The sequence below is a fragment of the Doryrhamphus excisus genome, linkage group LG7, assembly GCF_037039965.1.
Source record: "Doryrhamphus excisus strain RoL-2023G ecotype Guam linkage group LG7, RoL_Dexc_Guam_v1.1, whole genome shotgun sequence".
NCBI classification, from domain to species: Eukaryota; Metazoa; Chordata; class Actinopteri; order Syngnathiformes; family Syngnathidae; genus Doryrhamphus; species Doryrhamphus excisus.
The window spans coordinates 12,355,939-12,371,114 of NC_136363.1; the positions used below are offsets into that span (position 1 = coordinate 12,355,939).

Sequence of the window (15,176 nt, forward strand, 5' to 3'; positions counted from 1 at the left end):
TTCGGGCGAGAGGCGGGGTACACCCTGGACTGGTGGCCAGCCAATCACAGGGCACATATAGACAAACAACCATTCACACTCACATTCATACCTATGGACAATTTGGAGTCACCAATTAACCTAGCATGTTTTTGGAATGTGGGATGAAACCGGAATACCTGCAGAACATGCAAACTCCACACAGAGATGGCCAAGGGTGGAATTGAATCTGGGTCTCCTAGCTGTGAGGTCTGTGCGCTAACCACTAGATCGCCGTGCAGCCCCAAAAGTAGTCAACAAACGGCAAATATACAATAAAATATCACTTTTTTGCAGGAATTTGCCTTCCTCTGCGTCACATCGGCCCTTCATCGGAACAATGAAGCTTCGGGTTGTGCAGGGGTGTCAAACGACAGCTGGCTATGTGGAGATGTTGCGGGGAACATCCCTCATGACGGAAGGCCCTCGTCTGTGTGGTGATGTCTTCAACAGGACAAGGATGCAATTGACAGAGAGGAATAAGCTCCCTCTTTTGGACCATCCTGCATGATCCCTCACCCAAATCCAATGGAGAACATTTAGGGATGGAAGTTCACAACAGAGCTGCACGGCGGTCGAGTGGTTAGTGTGCAGACCTCACAACTAGGAGACCCGAGTTCAATGCCACCCTTGGAGTTTGCTCCAATGTTCTCCCCATGCATGTGTGGGTTTTCTCCGGGTACTCCGGTTTCCTCCCACATTCCAAAAACATGCTAGGTTAATTGGCCACTCCAAATTGTCCATAGGTATGAATGTGAGTGTGAATGGTTGTTTGTCTATATGTGCCCTGTGATTGGCTGGCCACCAGTCCAGGGTGTACCCCGCCCGAAGACAGCTGGGATAGGCTCCAGCACCCCCGCAACCCTCGTGAGGATAAGCAGTAGAAAATGAATGAATGAAAGTTCACAACAACGGACATCAGTTTCAGATGGTCAGAAGCCATCTTGGAGCAACATCCCCACTCACCTCCTGGACGCTGGCATTGATTTTATTGATTGATTTTATTATTATATAACTTACTGAGTCAGATTGTGAATACAATATCAAACATTGACATCACATGACAGGACAACTTTGAGTTTGCGTAAGTCCGACAAGTTTAGCTGATTTCACCTCCTTTAGCATGTTTTGAAACGGGAGGTTGTCTAGGTTCCGGTACGATTCCACTTAGTCGAGCCACAGAATGACGGTGTGCGATCGCTTCTGGCGGATTATTAATGATAACCAACACTGTAAACGAGTGTTTGATACCATCACTTCGCTCGCTGGTAATAAAGACGGTCGCCAACCTTTCAATGGCCGCTGCTGCTGTCGTCACGCACGCACTTGTGTCTGGTGATCTGGTACTTGTGAGGGAATCTTTTGTGGCACACAGTGCAGCTGAAAGGTGTCTCTCCAGTGTGCGTCCTTGTGTGTATCATCATGTTCCTCTTTGTGGCAAACATCTTCCCGCACAGTGAGCAGGAAAAGGGTTTTTCCCCGGTGTGCATCCTCATGTGCGAGATCATGTGTCCCCGTTCGGAGAAAGTCTTCCCGCAGAACGTGCAGGAAAAGGGCTTTTCCCCCGTGTGCGTCCTCATGTGCGCCCTCAGCTGTCCCTTCTGGCAGAAACTCTTACCGCAAACCGAGCAAGAGAAAGGTTTCTCTCCAGTGTGCGTTCTCATGTGCAGCACCAACGACATGCGGTAGCTGAAATCTGCGCTGCACACCGAGCAGGAATAAGGTTTCTCTCCCGTGTGCGTCCTCATGTGGGACATTAAATAGCGCTTGACTGAAAATCCTTTACCACAAACGGAGCAAATGAAAGGTTTCTCCTCAGAGTGCGTCCTCATGTGCGTCCTCAGATTGCTCTTGCTGGAGAAGTCCTTGCCGCACACGCAGCAGATGATCTTTTCTCCGGTGTGGATCCTCGTGTGGTACACCAGCTGGTACTTGTTGTCAAACGTTTTGTCGCATTCAGAGCAGTGGAACTGCTTCCTGTCCACTTTGGAGTCGTCCGTGTCGGTGTCAACATCATCGGACTCTGAGAGTGGGCCCAGGTGGACGTCCGGTTTCGCTCCCCCGTGGTGGTGAGACGACTGAGCTTGCTCCTCATCATCTTCATTCTTCACACGGAGCTTGGAGAAGCCAGGCTCCTCCTCTTCCTCTTTAATGCGGGGTGGCTGTGGCTCCTCCTGCGCCACCCTGGAGCTCCACTCCTGCTGCTGGGCTTCGCCAACGATCACTTTGAACACGTCGGACGGTAAACCTGAAACGGACACGCTCATGTGGATCAAACGTTGGCGTCCTGACAAACATGGCCACCATAACGTAACTATTTCATGTTGTAGGTTAACTTGGTTAATGTGTGGTTTTACTCCACGCTAAAAATGAATAATGTATGAAGGAGAGCCGGACGACCTGTGAATGTAGTCTGCGGATACATTACAAACCACTATTTGTATATTTATATACATTTAAAGCGTTTACGTCGCAGTACACTGTAGCATGAGCTAGCTACAGCTAATAGTAGCCATTTAGCTAGTTTTAGCTTAGCAACGAGTCTCCACTTTGTGCGTAAAACACGACTCGAGGGAACAAACCTTCCACTTTCGAGTTAGGTTGAAAAGATGAACGCAATTGCGCTCGTCTGTCCATTTCTTCTTTGTTTATTAGGACCAATTCTTTCGCGGTGTCGGTGAAGTCACTCCTCGACCTCCACGAGGAAGTGCATGTTCATGGCCCGCCTACTTTTCAAAATAATAGCCAAGCGGCGAACCAGTAGTTATATGAGGGAAATAAATACAATTACCCCAATACAGTCAGAATATTTATTTTAATGAATATTTGTTGTAAAACGTAGAAGTATCGAAGGGTAAAAGCGATCAAAAAGTGACAGCAGTGTAGTTTATTTTGAAACAAGACGAGGACATCGTCACGTTGGCTCCTGAAGCAAATCCTTTGGGATGAAGCCTAGCAACGCCGCCCACCTTTCAAAATAAAAGGGGCCCGGCGTACCAGCAGTGTTCTTTTTACAGAAATAAATCGCAGTTGCTGTAAATGGGGGCAGATTTAGGATTAATGTGTGAAGTTGGATACAACTTAGTAGCATTTTCCACTATAAAAATATAAATAAGCTAACAGAAGAATACAAAAAATGTGGATGTGTTCATTTGTCAGATTTTAAGGACTTTATTAAGGATCGCATGACATTAAGTGCTTCCGGGGAAATCTACTGGCGAGATGAAGATGTGTGGTTGACGTTGGTGAAGTTGTTTCCACATGATCTCTGCTGTCAGCATCATGTTGCTGTCAATAAAGGTCAAATGTTATCAACCTCCATCACACACTTCTCATCGGCGTGTCTTCTCATGTGTATCGTCATGTTTCTCTTATCAGAGAAAGCCTTCCCACAAAATGAGCAAGAAAATGGTTTTTCTCCCGAGTGTGTCCTGGCGTGCGACATCATGTGTCCTTTCTGAGAGAACAGCTCACCGCAGAGAGAGCAGGAAAAGGGTTTCTCTCCCGTGTGCGTCCTCATGTGCGCTCTTAGCTGTCCCTTCTGGCAGAAACGTTTTGCACAAACCGAGCAAGAAAAAGGTTTCTCTCCGGTGTGCGTTCTCATGTGCAGCACCAACGACATGCGGTAGCTAAAATCTGCGTTGCACACTGAGCAAGAATAAGGTTTCTCTCCCGTGTGCGTCCTCATGTGGGACACCAAATATCTTTTGACCGAGAATCCTTTGCCGCAAACGGAGCAAGTGAAAGGTTTTTCCTCAGAGTGCGTCCTCGTATGCGTCATCATGTTGCTTTTATCGGAGAAGTTTCTGCCGCAGACGGCGCAGGTAAAGGTTTTCTCTCCAGAATGCGTTCTTGTGTGAGTTATCAGGTGTCCTTTGCGAGAGAAGCTTTTGCCACAAAGTGAGCAGGAAAAAGGTTTTCCTACCACAGGAGCATCCGCTAACGCTCGACCGCCGCGCCGTCTTAGCGTCCCCTCCTCCTCCTCCGCCTCCTCCTCCTCGCTTTTCTCTTCACCGGGATGAAGCTGTGACCACACGCCTTGCTCCTCGTCATCTTCTTCACTCTTCACGCGGAGATCTCTGACGTCAGCCTCTTCCTGGTTCATGTGGGGGGGCTGGGGCTCCTCATGCTCGACCCCGGGGCTCCACTCCTGCTGCTGGTCTTCACCAACGATCACCTTCCTCACATCTGCAGGTAAAACTAACACACACACAGGCGTATGCTCATTATATACATCAACTTAGTCAAGTATATAAAATAAAATATATTGATTTGAGAATCGATTTTGATTTTAGAGCATTAATATCGATTTGCAGCATTTTGCGTTATTATTTCTTTTAGAACCTGCAGAATGTCCTCTCTTAATGGTGTTGATGGTTTGCTGTGTCGGTCTTTAGTGCACGTCTGCCCCTACCGGCCACCGTAGATTGTTATATGTCAAGAAAAGTACACTTTATTTATCCAACTATTGAATGGTGACAGCGTCATTTAGCAATTCGTCCACAAATCAGACAGATTTTAGATTTCCAAAAACTTACTTTGACACTTTATCGTCAATTGCACCCCAGGAAAAAGTACATAAGATGAATGAAAACCAATGTGTGCTTATAAGCTGTAGCTATAACAAGACGGAAGCTAGCTGTCGCTAATAGTCAGCCGGAATGTTTAGCTAGCTTTAGCTTAGCGTCGAGTTCCTTCAACGAGACGGTAGTGCAAACGTAACGTAACAAACCTTCAGTTGTCAACTTGTGATCGGAGTAAGAAAATAAATGCCGGCGTTGTTCCGTCTCCATTGTGCTAGTGCTGCCGATTTGGCAGAGGTGACGTGACTTCCACGGGAAGTAAAAGTTCCCAGGCCGACCTTTCAAACTAAAATGAGTGTTGAACTCAAGACGGCTCCTGGGCGTCTTTTTGCGAAAATAATGTCTTGATATTTGTAATAAATTTATAAAACTGACAAAGTATTCTCAAACTGTGAAAGAAGAAGGTTTTGTTTTGAAAAAATGCCGGGAAATGCTTCCTCTGTTTTAATTAGTCTTGTCTTCCTGTGTGGATGTTTGTTAGAAGACAGTTTTACATTCCCAACAATAATACATTTAAGGTTTCCTAATCATCTTAAGATATTTTAATTGACATTGCACACAGAAGGAGGTTGATTCACATTAACCAGGATGAGGTAGCACAAAAGACAATGGAGGTCAAAGGTTGTCATGTTGTTTGCCCTGATTCAACACACACACTTCGCCACCAGTGTGTCGTGTCGAGGGTAGTGTAACACCAATGTGAATGTTTTAGCACAAAACCAGCAGGGAAAAGGTTTTCCTCCCGAGTGTGTCCTCGTGTGTGACGCCATGTCAAAACTTTTTGGACTGTTTCCACAAAAGGAGTTCTCACGCGGGAGCACAGTAAAGGTTTTTCTCTTGACTCTGTTCTCAAATATGACATCAAACGATCCGTTTGAGGGATCCTCTCAGCACAAGCCGAGCACGAGTAAGGTTTTTCTCATGTGCTCCACTAGCGGTGAGCGCTGATAGAAGCTCGTGTTGCAGACCGAGTAACAAAAAGGTTTTTCTCCAGTGTGCCAGTGTAACATTTTATGCGCTCTTCTCAAACGCGACGTTTTGATGACTTCCGGGTTTTTTTTTTTACGACTGATCCATCGATAGTGTTACATTACAGCCCTCTAGTGGTGACGTTTAGGTCCTACATTGGCTTATTCTCTGGTCACTAATAAACCTTGAAATAAAAATACTAGGGGCGGCACGGCGGTCGAGTGCTTAGCGCGCAGACCTCACAGCTAGGAGACCAGGGTTCGATTCCATCTCTTGCATGCGTGGGTTTTCTCCGGGTATTCCGGTTTCCTCCCACATTCCAAAAAACATGCTAGGTTAATTGGCCACTCCAAATTGTCCATAGGTATGAATGTGAGTGTGAATGGTTGTTTGTCTATATGTGCCCTGTGATTGGCTGGCGACCAGTCCAGGGTGTACCCGGAAGACAGCTGGAATAGGCTCCGGCACCCCCCGCAACCCTTGTGAGGAAAAGCGGTAGAAAATGAATGAATGAATACTAGAAAATATAAACATATTCATCAACGTTAAAGGCATGCATTACATTTCTCTGCTCTCGTCTTGGATTGGAACGTGCAATAAACACATTAAACATGACAACACAAAAAAGACGTGTCTTGCAGCTTTTGCAAATGATTAAAAATCTTTAATCACAGTGAATTTTAATCCGAGTGTGTTCTCATGAGTCTCATCTGCGCATCTTGGAGCATCAACATGTTGTTTCTGCGGTGCGTCCTCATGTGTGACATCATGTGTCCTTTCTGGGAGAACCTTCTCGCACAAAGCGAGCAGGAAAAAGGTTTCCCACCCGAGTGTGTCCTTGTGTGTGTCATCAAATGTCCTTTTTGAGAGAAGCTTTTGGCACAAAGCAGGCAAGAGAAGGGTTTCTCGCCGGTGTGAGTTCTCATGTGTGTCATCAAATTGCCCCTTCTGGAGAATCTTTTGGGGCAGACCGAGCAGGAAAATGTTTTTTCGCCGCTATGCGTCCTCATGTGCTCAATGAACGCCGAGCGATGATAGAAAGCAGAGTTGCAAAGCGAACAGAAAGACGTCTTGTCTCCGCTGTGTGTTGCTTTGTGTCTTAGTAAATGTCCCTTTTGGGAGAAGCGTCCTCCACAAAGCGAGCAGGAAAAGGGTTTCTCTCCAGTGTGAATGCGAGAGTGAACAACTAAATTTGCACTCTGGCTGAAAGTTTTGCCGCATATTGAGCAGCTGAAAGGTTTTTCTCCCGTGTGGATCCTCGTGTGAGTTTTTAGATTCCTCTCATGGACAAAGCTCTTGTCGCATTGAGAACATGGAAAGTGTTTGTTGCGGACGCCTTTTGAGTGTTTATTCGACTTTAGGGCGTTTTCAGCGTGGTCGCTGTCGTCCGTGTCAGTGGAACGTGACGTTGTGTCTTCACAGTCTGACAGCGGAGCAAAGATGTAATCTCCTTCTGGGTGACTGGTCTCCTCGTCTCTGTGATGAAGCTGTGATGACCACTCGGCTTGCTCGTCATCCTCTTCCTCGCTCTTTACATGGAACTTGCTGATGCCGGCCTCCTCTTCTTCCTCTTTGACGTAGGCAGGCTCTGGCTCCTCCTCTTTCACGACGACCACTTTGAGGACATCTGCCGGGAGCACCGAAACAAACAGGCAAAATGTCATTTCAATATACAGGAAGTAAACAAGAAGTGTTTTTGATTTGGAATAATCAACCAGGAGGGGACGCCCTCTGTGTGTAAAAACAAATAGCATTCGAGTCTGAACAGGTTCCGTATTTATTTTTTCGGAAGTTGGCAGCCCTAGTGAGGGGGAACTAAAAAAAAAGACGCAAGACGAAAAAGGCTGGGCAGCAATTGGACCCTCGCAGGAGCTAGCCGCGGCTAACAGTCTATCTGAACGTTTAGCTAGCTTTAGCCAAGCAATGTCTCAACTATGTTGGTAAAACATATTTATAAAGTACACATATCACAAACCTTCGATCACTGCTTTCGAGTCAGTGTGCTGGTCCATCATTTACGCAGAATTGCGTCGTTACTACGAATGGCGGTCGAATTACGACTAGACTATTTACGGAAGCAATACGGTTCACATCCGGTGTGATGTTTCACAATAAAACAACAGTGACGCTGTAATAGAGTTATATCCAAGGATATATATACCTAATGGCGTTTACATGTACAATTTAGTATAGTAGTTGTAATATAGTGTGTTATAATCTTATTGTAGGAGCTATTTAGTAGTGTGTTCCTAGGTTTCTAAAATCTGTTGATTTATTTTTTGTTGTTGTTGTTTTGTTTGGATTACTTGATAATATTTTTTGTTAGTTATTTATTTGTTTATCTATCATATTTTGTTGGGGTTAATTAGTAGTTAATTTGTGGGTTTATTTCATTGAATAACACCATGGGAACCTGCAATATATTTAGGTAGGCAGTGCTCACAGGACCAGCATGCACCGGGGTGGGCCTATGGTTTTTGTACCAGAGCAAGAGAGGCAACAGGAGACAAGGCCTTTGTTCCTTTTTTGGTTGCTTTCTTGGTAATAAAAGGAAATACAAAGAAACGGAACAAGATTGTTTGGACAATGCCTGCGTAAAACACAACCCGTGGTGCATCAGTGGCCTTTTGATTATAGTTTAAGTTAAGTTTATTTTTGAAGGACAAATATCCACTACACTTATGTTTTACATAAGCAATTTGTAATGTCTGTCTTGGTCAGGAGACATTGATATTTAATACATTCATGCTTGTATTTTAATACAAGGATACACAAAGGGCATCCTTTATTTGTCATAACTTTTTTTTCTTTACGCCGCACACACACACACACACACACATAGAGAGCGGTGTCTTGGTGTGAAAAGGCCACGATGTCCTTTCATGCTACACAGCTAATAGATGTGTGTTGTTAGAAGCTCTTATCTGAGGAATAAATGTCATCCCGTTGATAAGCATCCTGCATTAGAAATAGAGAAATGAAAAGAAGCGTCCGTGCATCACACCCACGTCACCGCGCTCGTCTCTCATTGGACGATCGTACGATTAGCAAAGATACTCCTTAAGCCGCCCGACAGGACGCAACTTGTGACCTTTTTTGGTACAGTCTCATTGGGCGACCAAGCTGTGAGGTAGGGCACCCGAAGGGGCGGTGCTAGATTAGCGACTTACGGAATTGTCTGAAGGCGATTGGCGAATGAACGACAAGTAAGATATACTGGACTACTTTAGCTTTTATTCAACGCATGAGCGACTTGATGGCTTACAATGAAAGTGAAAGTCAGGAAAAATGTTCATTTGACAAAAGACAGCGAGGGTGTGAAACATGTGAGGTCAAAGTGTAGCAATATGTTTTTATTCACGGTGTGTCGACAGAACAAGAGCTGGCATTCAGTAGCAACGCAGGAAGAAGGTGTTGCACGCCGTCCCTCGCAGACAGTCGCACAGTCGGCCGATTCGGGGTCCGTGTTTCATTGCGCAACGCTCGCCGACGTCACACTGGGACACACAAATGTGCTTCTTTTACCACAAAGATCAAAACCATCAATCCAAAATCGTGTTTTGAGAAAATGCAACACTTGATTGACTGCTGTCATATCCTCACCCGAGGGATGACGCTGGCCTTCTTTTCCACCGAGAGGCCAACTCTACTTTCAGCCTCGTCCATGAAAGCCTGCAGCGCCTCCGCCTGCACACACACACACACACAAGTTGTGAGGCGATGACAAGGTGACAGTCGGTTATTTGTTGCCTTCATTAGCTGCTGCTGTTTAAAATCTTTCCCTCGTCACTTTGTTGACCTCATGACTTGTCATCGATTTGTTTTAAAACCTGCAGTTCTCGCAACAATTACCTAAAATCATTACTTTAAATAATTAATGTCATTCAGGAACATTGCAGGCGTCGAAAGCCCATAAGAAGCACCTTGTGTTTCAAGTCAAATGATGTGGTTACATATTGTATATGCTACATTGTTCATGGTAAAAGTATTCCTTTTTTGTGCTTTAGTACCACAAATGTATTGTGAATTGAACTGAAGTACTATTTCTGTTGTATAGTTTATATGCAGTATTACCATTCAATCAACTAAAAACGCGTCGGCGGACACTTGGACAGGCAAAAGAGCGCCCCCGTCTGGTGGCAGGAGTGACTACATTGCTATTGTGACAAATACGTCAATTCATAGCGATTTGAGAGCTTTAAAAAATACATTCGTTTAAGAAATATAGCAAGAACAGTTCAATTTCAACATTCTACACCCCATCAAAGCGTAACTCGTTTTAAACAGCTTTAAAATTAGCTTTCATGGGGAAAAAAAGAACTTTCGGAAATTAGCTAGTTTACCGGACACGCTGCCATTTTGGGGAAGCCACAGCCTGGGATGGTCACGTGGGTGCAGTGTTGTCAGATGATCCTATCGGAACGTATTTTGACGAAAATGATCGTATATTATCGTGTATAGTTTATCTTATATTGAGGTTTACCTTTAAAGAAACAGAAAACACTTGGTTGACTGACACGAAAAAACAGCAGGGGCGACAGAACAGCAGAACAGCACCCCCACCTGGAGGCAGGTGGGATAATGAACAACATCAAGTGTATCCTGATAGCCATGTATTAAATGGCTCCTATTCTTCTCCATGGTGGGTTTTTGAAATTATTGATAGTACATCGTACAGAGGTGAATTTATCACAAGATCATGATCATACATCAAACGACAAGCACCCTAAAATGTTTCCTACAGAGACGTCATTTTTTTGGAGTTTACGTAAACATTGTCGCCACATTCAAAATGACTGCCACATCTTGTATATTAAAGATGCTAAAAGCAATCCAAAGTAGGACAATATGTGGTAGCTTTGTGTTACAGGTGAGAAATATCCTATTAATAATAATATTTATTTTTATTGTTATTAAAATGCCGCACTTTGGGCACCCCAGCTCTACTCAGAGAGTTGACTCACCAGGTCCACGTTGGCCAGTCCCAGGATGGGTTCATCGGGCGCGGCCGGAACCTGAGCGTCGACCGACCTTTGACCCTGACAGAAAGACGCCAGCGTGGACAGACAGACGGACAGGAAGAAAACCGCTCGCACGCTCTCCATCACCAGAAAGTCAAGATGTGCTGAAAGAAAAGCAGAAAGAATAATCGGCGGTATAAGACACATCAGACATCTTCTGGTGCACCTTCTCTTTTGGCGTCTTCTTCTTCTTCTACTCTCAAGTGCTGCTGGCGCGGGTCCCCCCCGTCGCATTTATGAGCTGCTCTCGCCTCCCGCCGCCGTCATTCGTCACGTTTTCAAGACGTCACATGCATCCCTTGATGGATGATGATGCTGGTCTTTCATTAATATTCAACAGGTGTTTACATGCTGCACGGGGTCACAGGTCCAACACTGTGTGTGTGTGTGTGTGTGTCACAGTAGCCAATCACTTCTTTTTCAACTTTTTGAAACGTCTTCGTCTTTCCAGCAGTGACAGTTAGCTTTGACCAAAGGACATGAATACTGGGACATGCATAAGACGGAAAGAAGAAAGACTTTGTGGAGGTCGAGGACGACGTCACACGGCTGCAAATTATGCGGGACCTCAAAGGAGGATATGGCGTTTGACCTCCACAAGAAAAATGAGACTCGGTCAAAATATTCAGTAATAACATTTTTTTTAAAACAAAAGTTGTCGTCTTTGAGGCCACCCGAAGACTTCCTGTCCTGGCCTCGTCCACGACACCCCCGTCCTCACGTCCACCAGATGGTCTACGTGGACGTCGTGTTCACTTGTAGAACGTTCTCATCAACGCACCAAAATAAACAGCAAGCCTGGGGCCACACACACACACACACACAGCCCCCTTCTGTGCCTCGCTACACATCAACACTGGCAGAGTGTGTGAGTGTGTGTGTGTATGTGTGTGTTAGTCAACACAAGACAATTAAAGGATGGCCTGTGACCCCTGCAGATCATTAGACTTGACGTGCGTACAAAACAACCACAGTGTGTCAAAGTGTCCATATTGTCTTTAATGTCTCATTTAGTCGTTTTAAGAAAATAAACATTTCAAATTTCAAACATGTGACTATGACAGGCGCGCGTGTGTGTTTCCATGACAACACAAACACACAAATGTGCTATCTTTCACTCTTGATGACCTGTGTGCTTTTATTTACATGCTTAAATCAGCTCTAATTTGTCAAGGACATAACAGCGTCCCCTGCTGGACACACGCAAACACTGCAGCTCCACCTCATGACCCCTGACCCCTGGATGCTCGTCTCACAGCGAGTGGTGCAGCTGCACGATCACCGCAAACATCAGCATCACGTCCTGCACACAGGAAGTCATTAAAAAAGACCATCACTTTAAGAGGACTAAATTGGTTGGAGACCGTATAAGGACACTTCCGGTTCCAATTAATTCACATGGACTAGTTTCATCCAGCAATCAAGTTAAGCTCCGCCCCCTCATCAGCAGTTGACAGCTGCTATCCAGAGAAGTGGACGCTCCCTCCTTGATTCAAGTTGGTGGATTTAAGGTGTGCCTCCATCGAAATCGTGAGAACCTTGGGGGGGGGGGTTATGTACAATTACACATACTACCCAGTCATATGACCTGGTGTCATGCTACAGATTGCATCATACATCGTCATTTGTTATATACGAGGCATGTTTCCAGTTCAGTGGTGGATGTATTCATGTGTATATGTCATATTTGGGAGTACCTTTTATTGTTGGCGTCAATTTGCTTGAATAAAGGCGGGGCTTCCGTAATATGCACCCTTGATTAGAAGAGTTCAAGTCGTGCCGCTATTTACCCTTTCTACCACTAGATGGCAGTATGAGCCTTATAATGCGCCCTTGAGCTTGGAATGTATGTTTGCCTCGACTGTTAGCTGTTAGCTCTCATGCTAACAGTCATTGTGAATTAACATATGTCGAATGCTGCGCTTTTGATATTTTCATTTTGATATTTGATGTCAATTGCGACTAGCTATACAAGCACCGGTTTATTTGCATTTGTATAAATGCAGAACCACACCCACAGATTGAAACTTCCACCTGCTGTGATGAGAGAAGAACGTGTGTTGATTGTGTAAAAGTTATTAAAGGACAGTTAAAGAAGTTAAGGACAGTTGGTTACTTCGCACGTCACATGTAGCATGAACATCACGAACACATTTAGCACATTAGCATGAACATATTTTACATTTTCAATGTTAGCATGAACATTATTTAGCAAGTGAGAATTTAACATGTTAGCGTAAACGCATTTAGCATGAACACATTAAGCCTGTCAGTGTGACTATATTAACCATATAAGCATGAACACATTTAGCATACTGGCATTTAGCATGAGCACTTTTAGAATGTTAGCATGTTAACATGAATACATTCAGTATGTTGGCATGAACACATTTAGCCTGTTGGTGTGAATATATTAAGCGTGTTAGCATGCATATTTAGCATGTGAGCATTGCATGCTAGCACAAACACATTTAGCACATTAGCATGAACATATTTTACATTTTGAATATTAGCATGAACATTATTTAGCAAGTGAGAATTTAACATGTTAGCATGTTGGCATGAACACAATAAGCCTGTCAATGTGAATATATAAGCATGAACACATTTAGCATACTGGCATTTAGCATGAGCACTTTGAGAATGTCAGCATTTAGCATGTTAGTATGAATACATTTAGTATGTTGGCAAGAACACATTTAGCCTGTGACTGTGATTATATTAAGCATGTTAGCATGAACACAGGTAGCATGTACGTAAGTATGAACACATTTAGCAAATAAGCATGACTAAATTTAGCATGTTGGGATTTAGCATGAGCACTTTTAGCATATCAGTACTTAGCACATTTGCATGAACACATTTAGCATGTTGGAATTCACCAATTAGCATGGGCATATTTAGCATTTTGTATGCTGGCATGAGCAGACTTTAGCATGTTCACATGAACACATTTATAGCCTGTTAGCATACAAATATTTGGAATGTTAGCCTGAACACATATAGCATGTTGGAATTAATATATTTTATTTACCTAATCCGGATATGTTTATCATGTTGGGATGTTGTATGTTAGCATGAGCAGATTTTAGCATATGTGGCATGTTAGCATAACACATTTAACATGTAAGCCTGAACACCTAGTGCGACGACATAGAGGTCATCTAAAGGTCGCTCTCACCAGACACACACACAAGGACGCGGCGTTGTAGATGATGACGCCGCCTCCCAGCGTCTTGTATGGCTCAGTTGCTGTAGTCACGGTTGATTCCTCCTCGTGGTCTTGCCAGTCCTCCTGTGAGTCTAGGAAGTCGCTGGTGTTCTTCAGGAACTTCTCCAGGTCCTCGCTGCTTGTGTTACCTTCACACACACACACACACACACACAGATAATCAAAGTGCTGACTCAGTAAATCGTAACGTGTGCGTTGGTGTGTACTGACTGTAGAAGGTATAACCAAAGGTAGAGTTGTAGTCGTAATCGTAGTCTGGCAACGATGTCACCTCGGCCTCACTGCCTGTACACACACACACACACATACACCAAACACCAGACCGTTGCTATGGAGACCAGCAGATAAGATGGATGATCAAAAAGGTTACTAAAACATCAACACACACACACATTACTCAAGTATTAAGGCTTAGTCAGCAGCTAAATAAAACTGATGAAGCTTCTATTCAAGTCAAAACACGTGATGACATCACCACCTGTCATGGTTGACAGTCAGCCAGCCAATGGCAGCGCAGGGAGGTGAGAATTCAACAGAATGTCAAGATGCACTGGAGTAACGCATGCCAACGGCCTTTGAAGCATCCAAAAGTTCATAATAACACAGTGTTCTACATTTGATTGGTCATGTCTGACACAGCGTGTGTTACACTCAAGATGACAATGTGATGACACGCACACAAAGGAATATTGATTATTTATAGAAGGTCATCAGCTGCCAATCAATCAGCTTCATGTCACACCAATGTGAAGGATGTCGTGATTGACAGCTGATGCACGCACACACACACACACACCGCCAAGAGAGTGTGTGTGTCTTTAAGTTACTTTCGCCCTGACAACACACACATGCACACTCACCAGCCGCCATGATAATGATGATGATGATGAAGAGCGTGAGTGCCGACATGTTGCACAGACCTGTGAGCGTCTTCACTGAAGACGTCCGAAAAGAAGAAAAGTAGAGAAGAGAAAAGGGGAGTGGCACGGGGGGGGGGGGGGGGGGTCATTGTGTGTGTGTGTGAAGGGGGGGGTTCTGTTGCTGTGCTTTTCCTGCCAAGTTTGCTACCCGTTTGCCAGAAGACGTCCACAGAGACAAAAACCAGCAGGAGGACACACTCATGTGCACGAGTCCCTGTAAAGGTACCCTCAGGTCCACCCCCCCCCCCTTCCCTCTTCTGACTGGCCCCCTGCTGGACATCAGCCTGACTTAGGCTGCGTCCACTTATTTTAAAGTCAGCGGTGGGTGGAAGACAAACTCTTTGTTGGACTGCAGCACAGCTGGAAGCTGAACAATGGACTCACTCACACACACACACACACACACTCACTCACACAGTCCTATTTTCCGTTC

At 44.6% G+C, this 15,176-nt stretch overlaps 3 protein-coding genes across 3 annotated transcripts; all 3 read right to left on the reverse strand.

Moving 5' to 3' along the window:
* Positions 1–154: 154 nt before the first annotated feature.
* LOC131101895 (uncharacterized) lies at positions 155–7,680 on the reverse strand. The gene is made up of 6 exons (XM_078792562.1): positions 7,546–7,680; positions 6,252–7,197; positions 4,751–4,887; positions 3,324–4,218; positions 2,601–2,713; positions 155–2,266 (listed from the first exon to the last, which is right to left on the reverse strand). Exons 1-6 carry the CDS (start codon positions 7,583–7,585, stop codon positions 1,311–1,313), a joined length of 3,087 nt encoding a protein of 1,028 aa, XP_078648688.1. The 5' UTR covers positions 7,586–7,680; the 3' UTR covers positions 155–1,310.
* Positions 7,681–8,787: 1,107 nt separating this feature from the next.
* cart4 (cocaine- and amphetamine-regulated transcript 4) lies at positions 8,788–10,827 on the reverse strand. Its single transcript, XM_058047212.2, has 4 exons — positions 10,758–10,827; positions 10,535–10,695; positions 9,174–9,257; positions 8,788–9,067 (listed from the first exon to the last, which is right to left on the reverse strand). The coding sequence occupies exons 2-4, from the start codon at positions 10,673–10,675 to the stop codon at positions 8,960–8,962; spliced, it is 333 nt and encodes a 110-aa protein (XP_057903195.2). The 5' UTR covers positions 10,676–10,695; positions 10,758–10,827; the 3' UTR covers positions 8,788–8,959.
* A 752-nt stretch (positions 10,828–11,579) lies between these two features.
* On the reverse strand, positions 11,580–14,756 carry LOC131101873 (uncharacterized). The gene is made up of 4 exons (XM_058047264.2): positions 14,684–14,756; positions 14,034–14,108; positions 13,773–13,951; positions 11,580–11,894 (listed from the first exon to the last, which is right to left on the reverse strand). Exons 1-4 carry the CDS (start codon positions 14,730–14,732, stop codon positions 11,844–11,846), a joined length of 354 nt encoding a protein of 117 aa, XP_057903247.1. The 5' UTR covers positions 14,733–14,756; the 3' UTR covers positions 11,580–11,843.
* Between the last annotated feature and the right edge of the window lie 420 nt (positions 14,757–15,176).

What these genes read in the sequence shown, in the direction of transcription:
- LOC131101895 (XM_078792562.1), bottom strand. Translation starts at nt 7,585, where the DNA reads ATGATGGACCAGCACACTGACTCGAAAGCAGTGATCGAAG. An exon ending in ATGAGAACACACTCGGATTA is followed by an intron (nt 4,888 to 6,251) that starts AAATTCACTGTG and finishes CACTCATTTTAG; the next exon opens with TTTGAAAGGTCGGCCTGGGA. An exon ending in TCACAAGTTGACAACTGAAG is followed by an intron (nt 4,219 to 4,750) that starts GTTTGTTACGTT and finishes TGTGTGTGTTAG; the next exon opens with TTTTACCTGCAGATGTGAGG.
- cart4 (XM_058047212.2), bottom strand. Translation starts at nt 10,675, where the DNA reads ATGGAGAGCGTGCGAGCGGTTTTCTTCCTGTCCGTCTGTCTGTCCACG. An exon ending in GACTGGCCAACGTGGACCTG is followed by an intron (nt 9,258 to 10,534) that starts GTGAGTCAACTC and finishes GTGTGTGTGCAG; the next exon opens with GCGGAGGCGCTGCAGGCTTT. An exon ending in AGGCCAGCGTCATCCCTCGG is followed by an intron (nt 9,068 to 9,173) that starts GTGAGGATATGA and finishes TGTGTGTCCCAG; the next exon opens with TGTGACGTCGGCGAGCGTTG.
- LOC131101873 (XM_058047264.2), bottom strand. Translation starts at nt 14,732, where the DNA reads ATGTCGGCACTCACGCTCTTCATCATCATCATCATTATCATGGCGGCT. An exon ending in CTTTGGTTATACCTTCTACA is followed by an intron (nt 13,952 to 14,033) that starts GTCAGTACACAC and finishes GTGTGTGTGAAG; the next exon opens with GTAACACAAGCAGCGAGGAC. An exon ending in CGTCCTTGTGTGTGTGTCTG is followed by an intron (nt 11,895 to 13,772) that starts GTGAGAGCGACC and finishes TCCTGTGTGCAG; the next exon opens with GACGTGATGCTGATGTTTGC.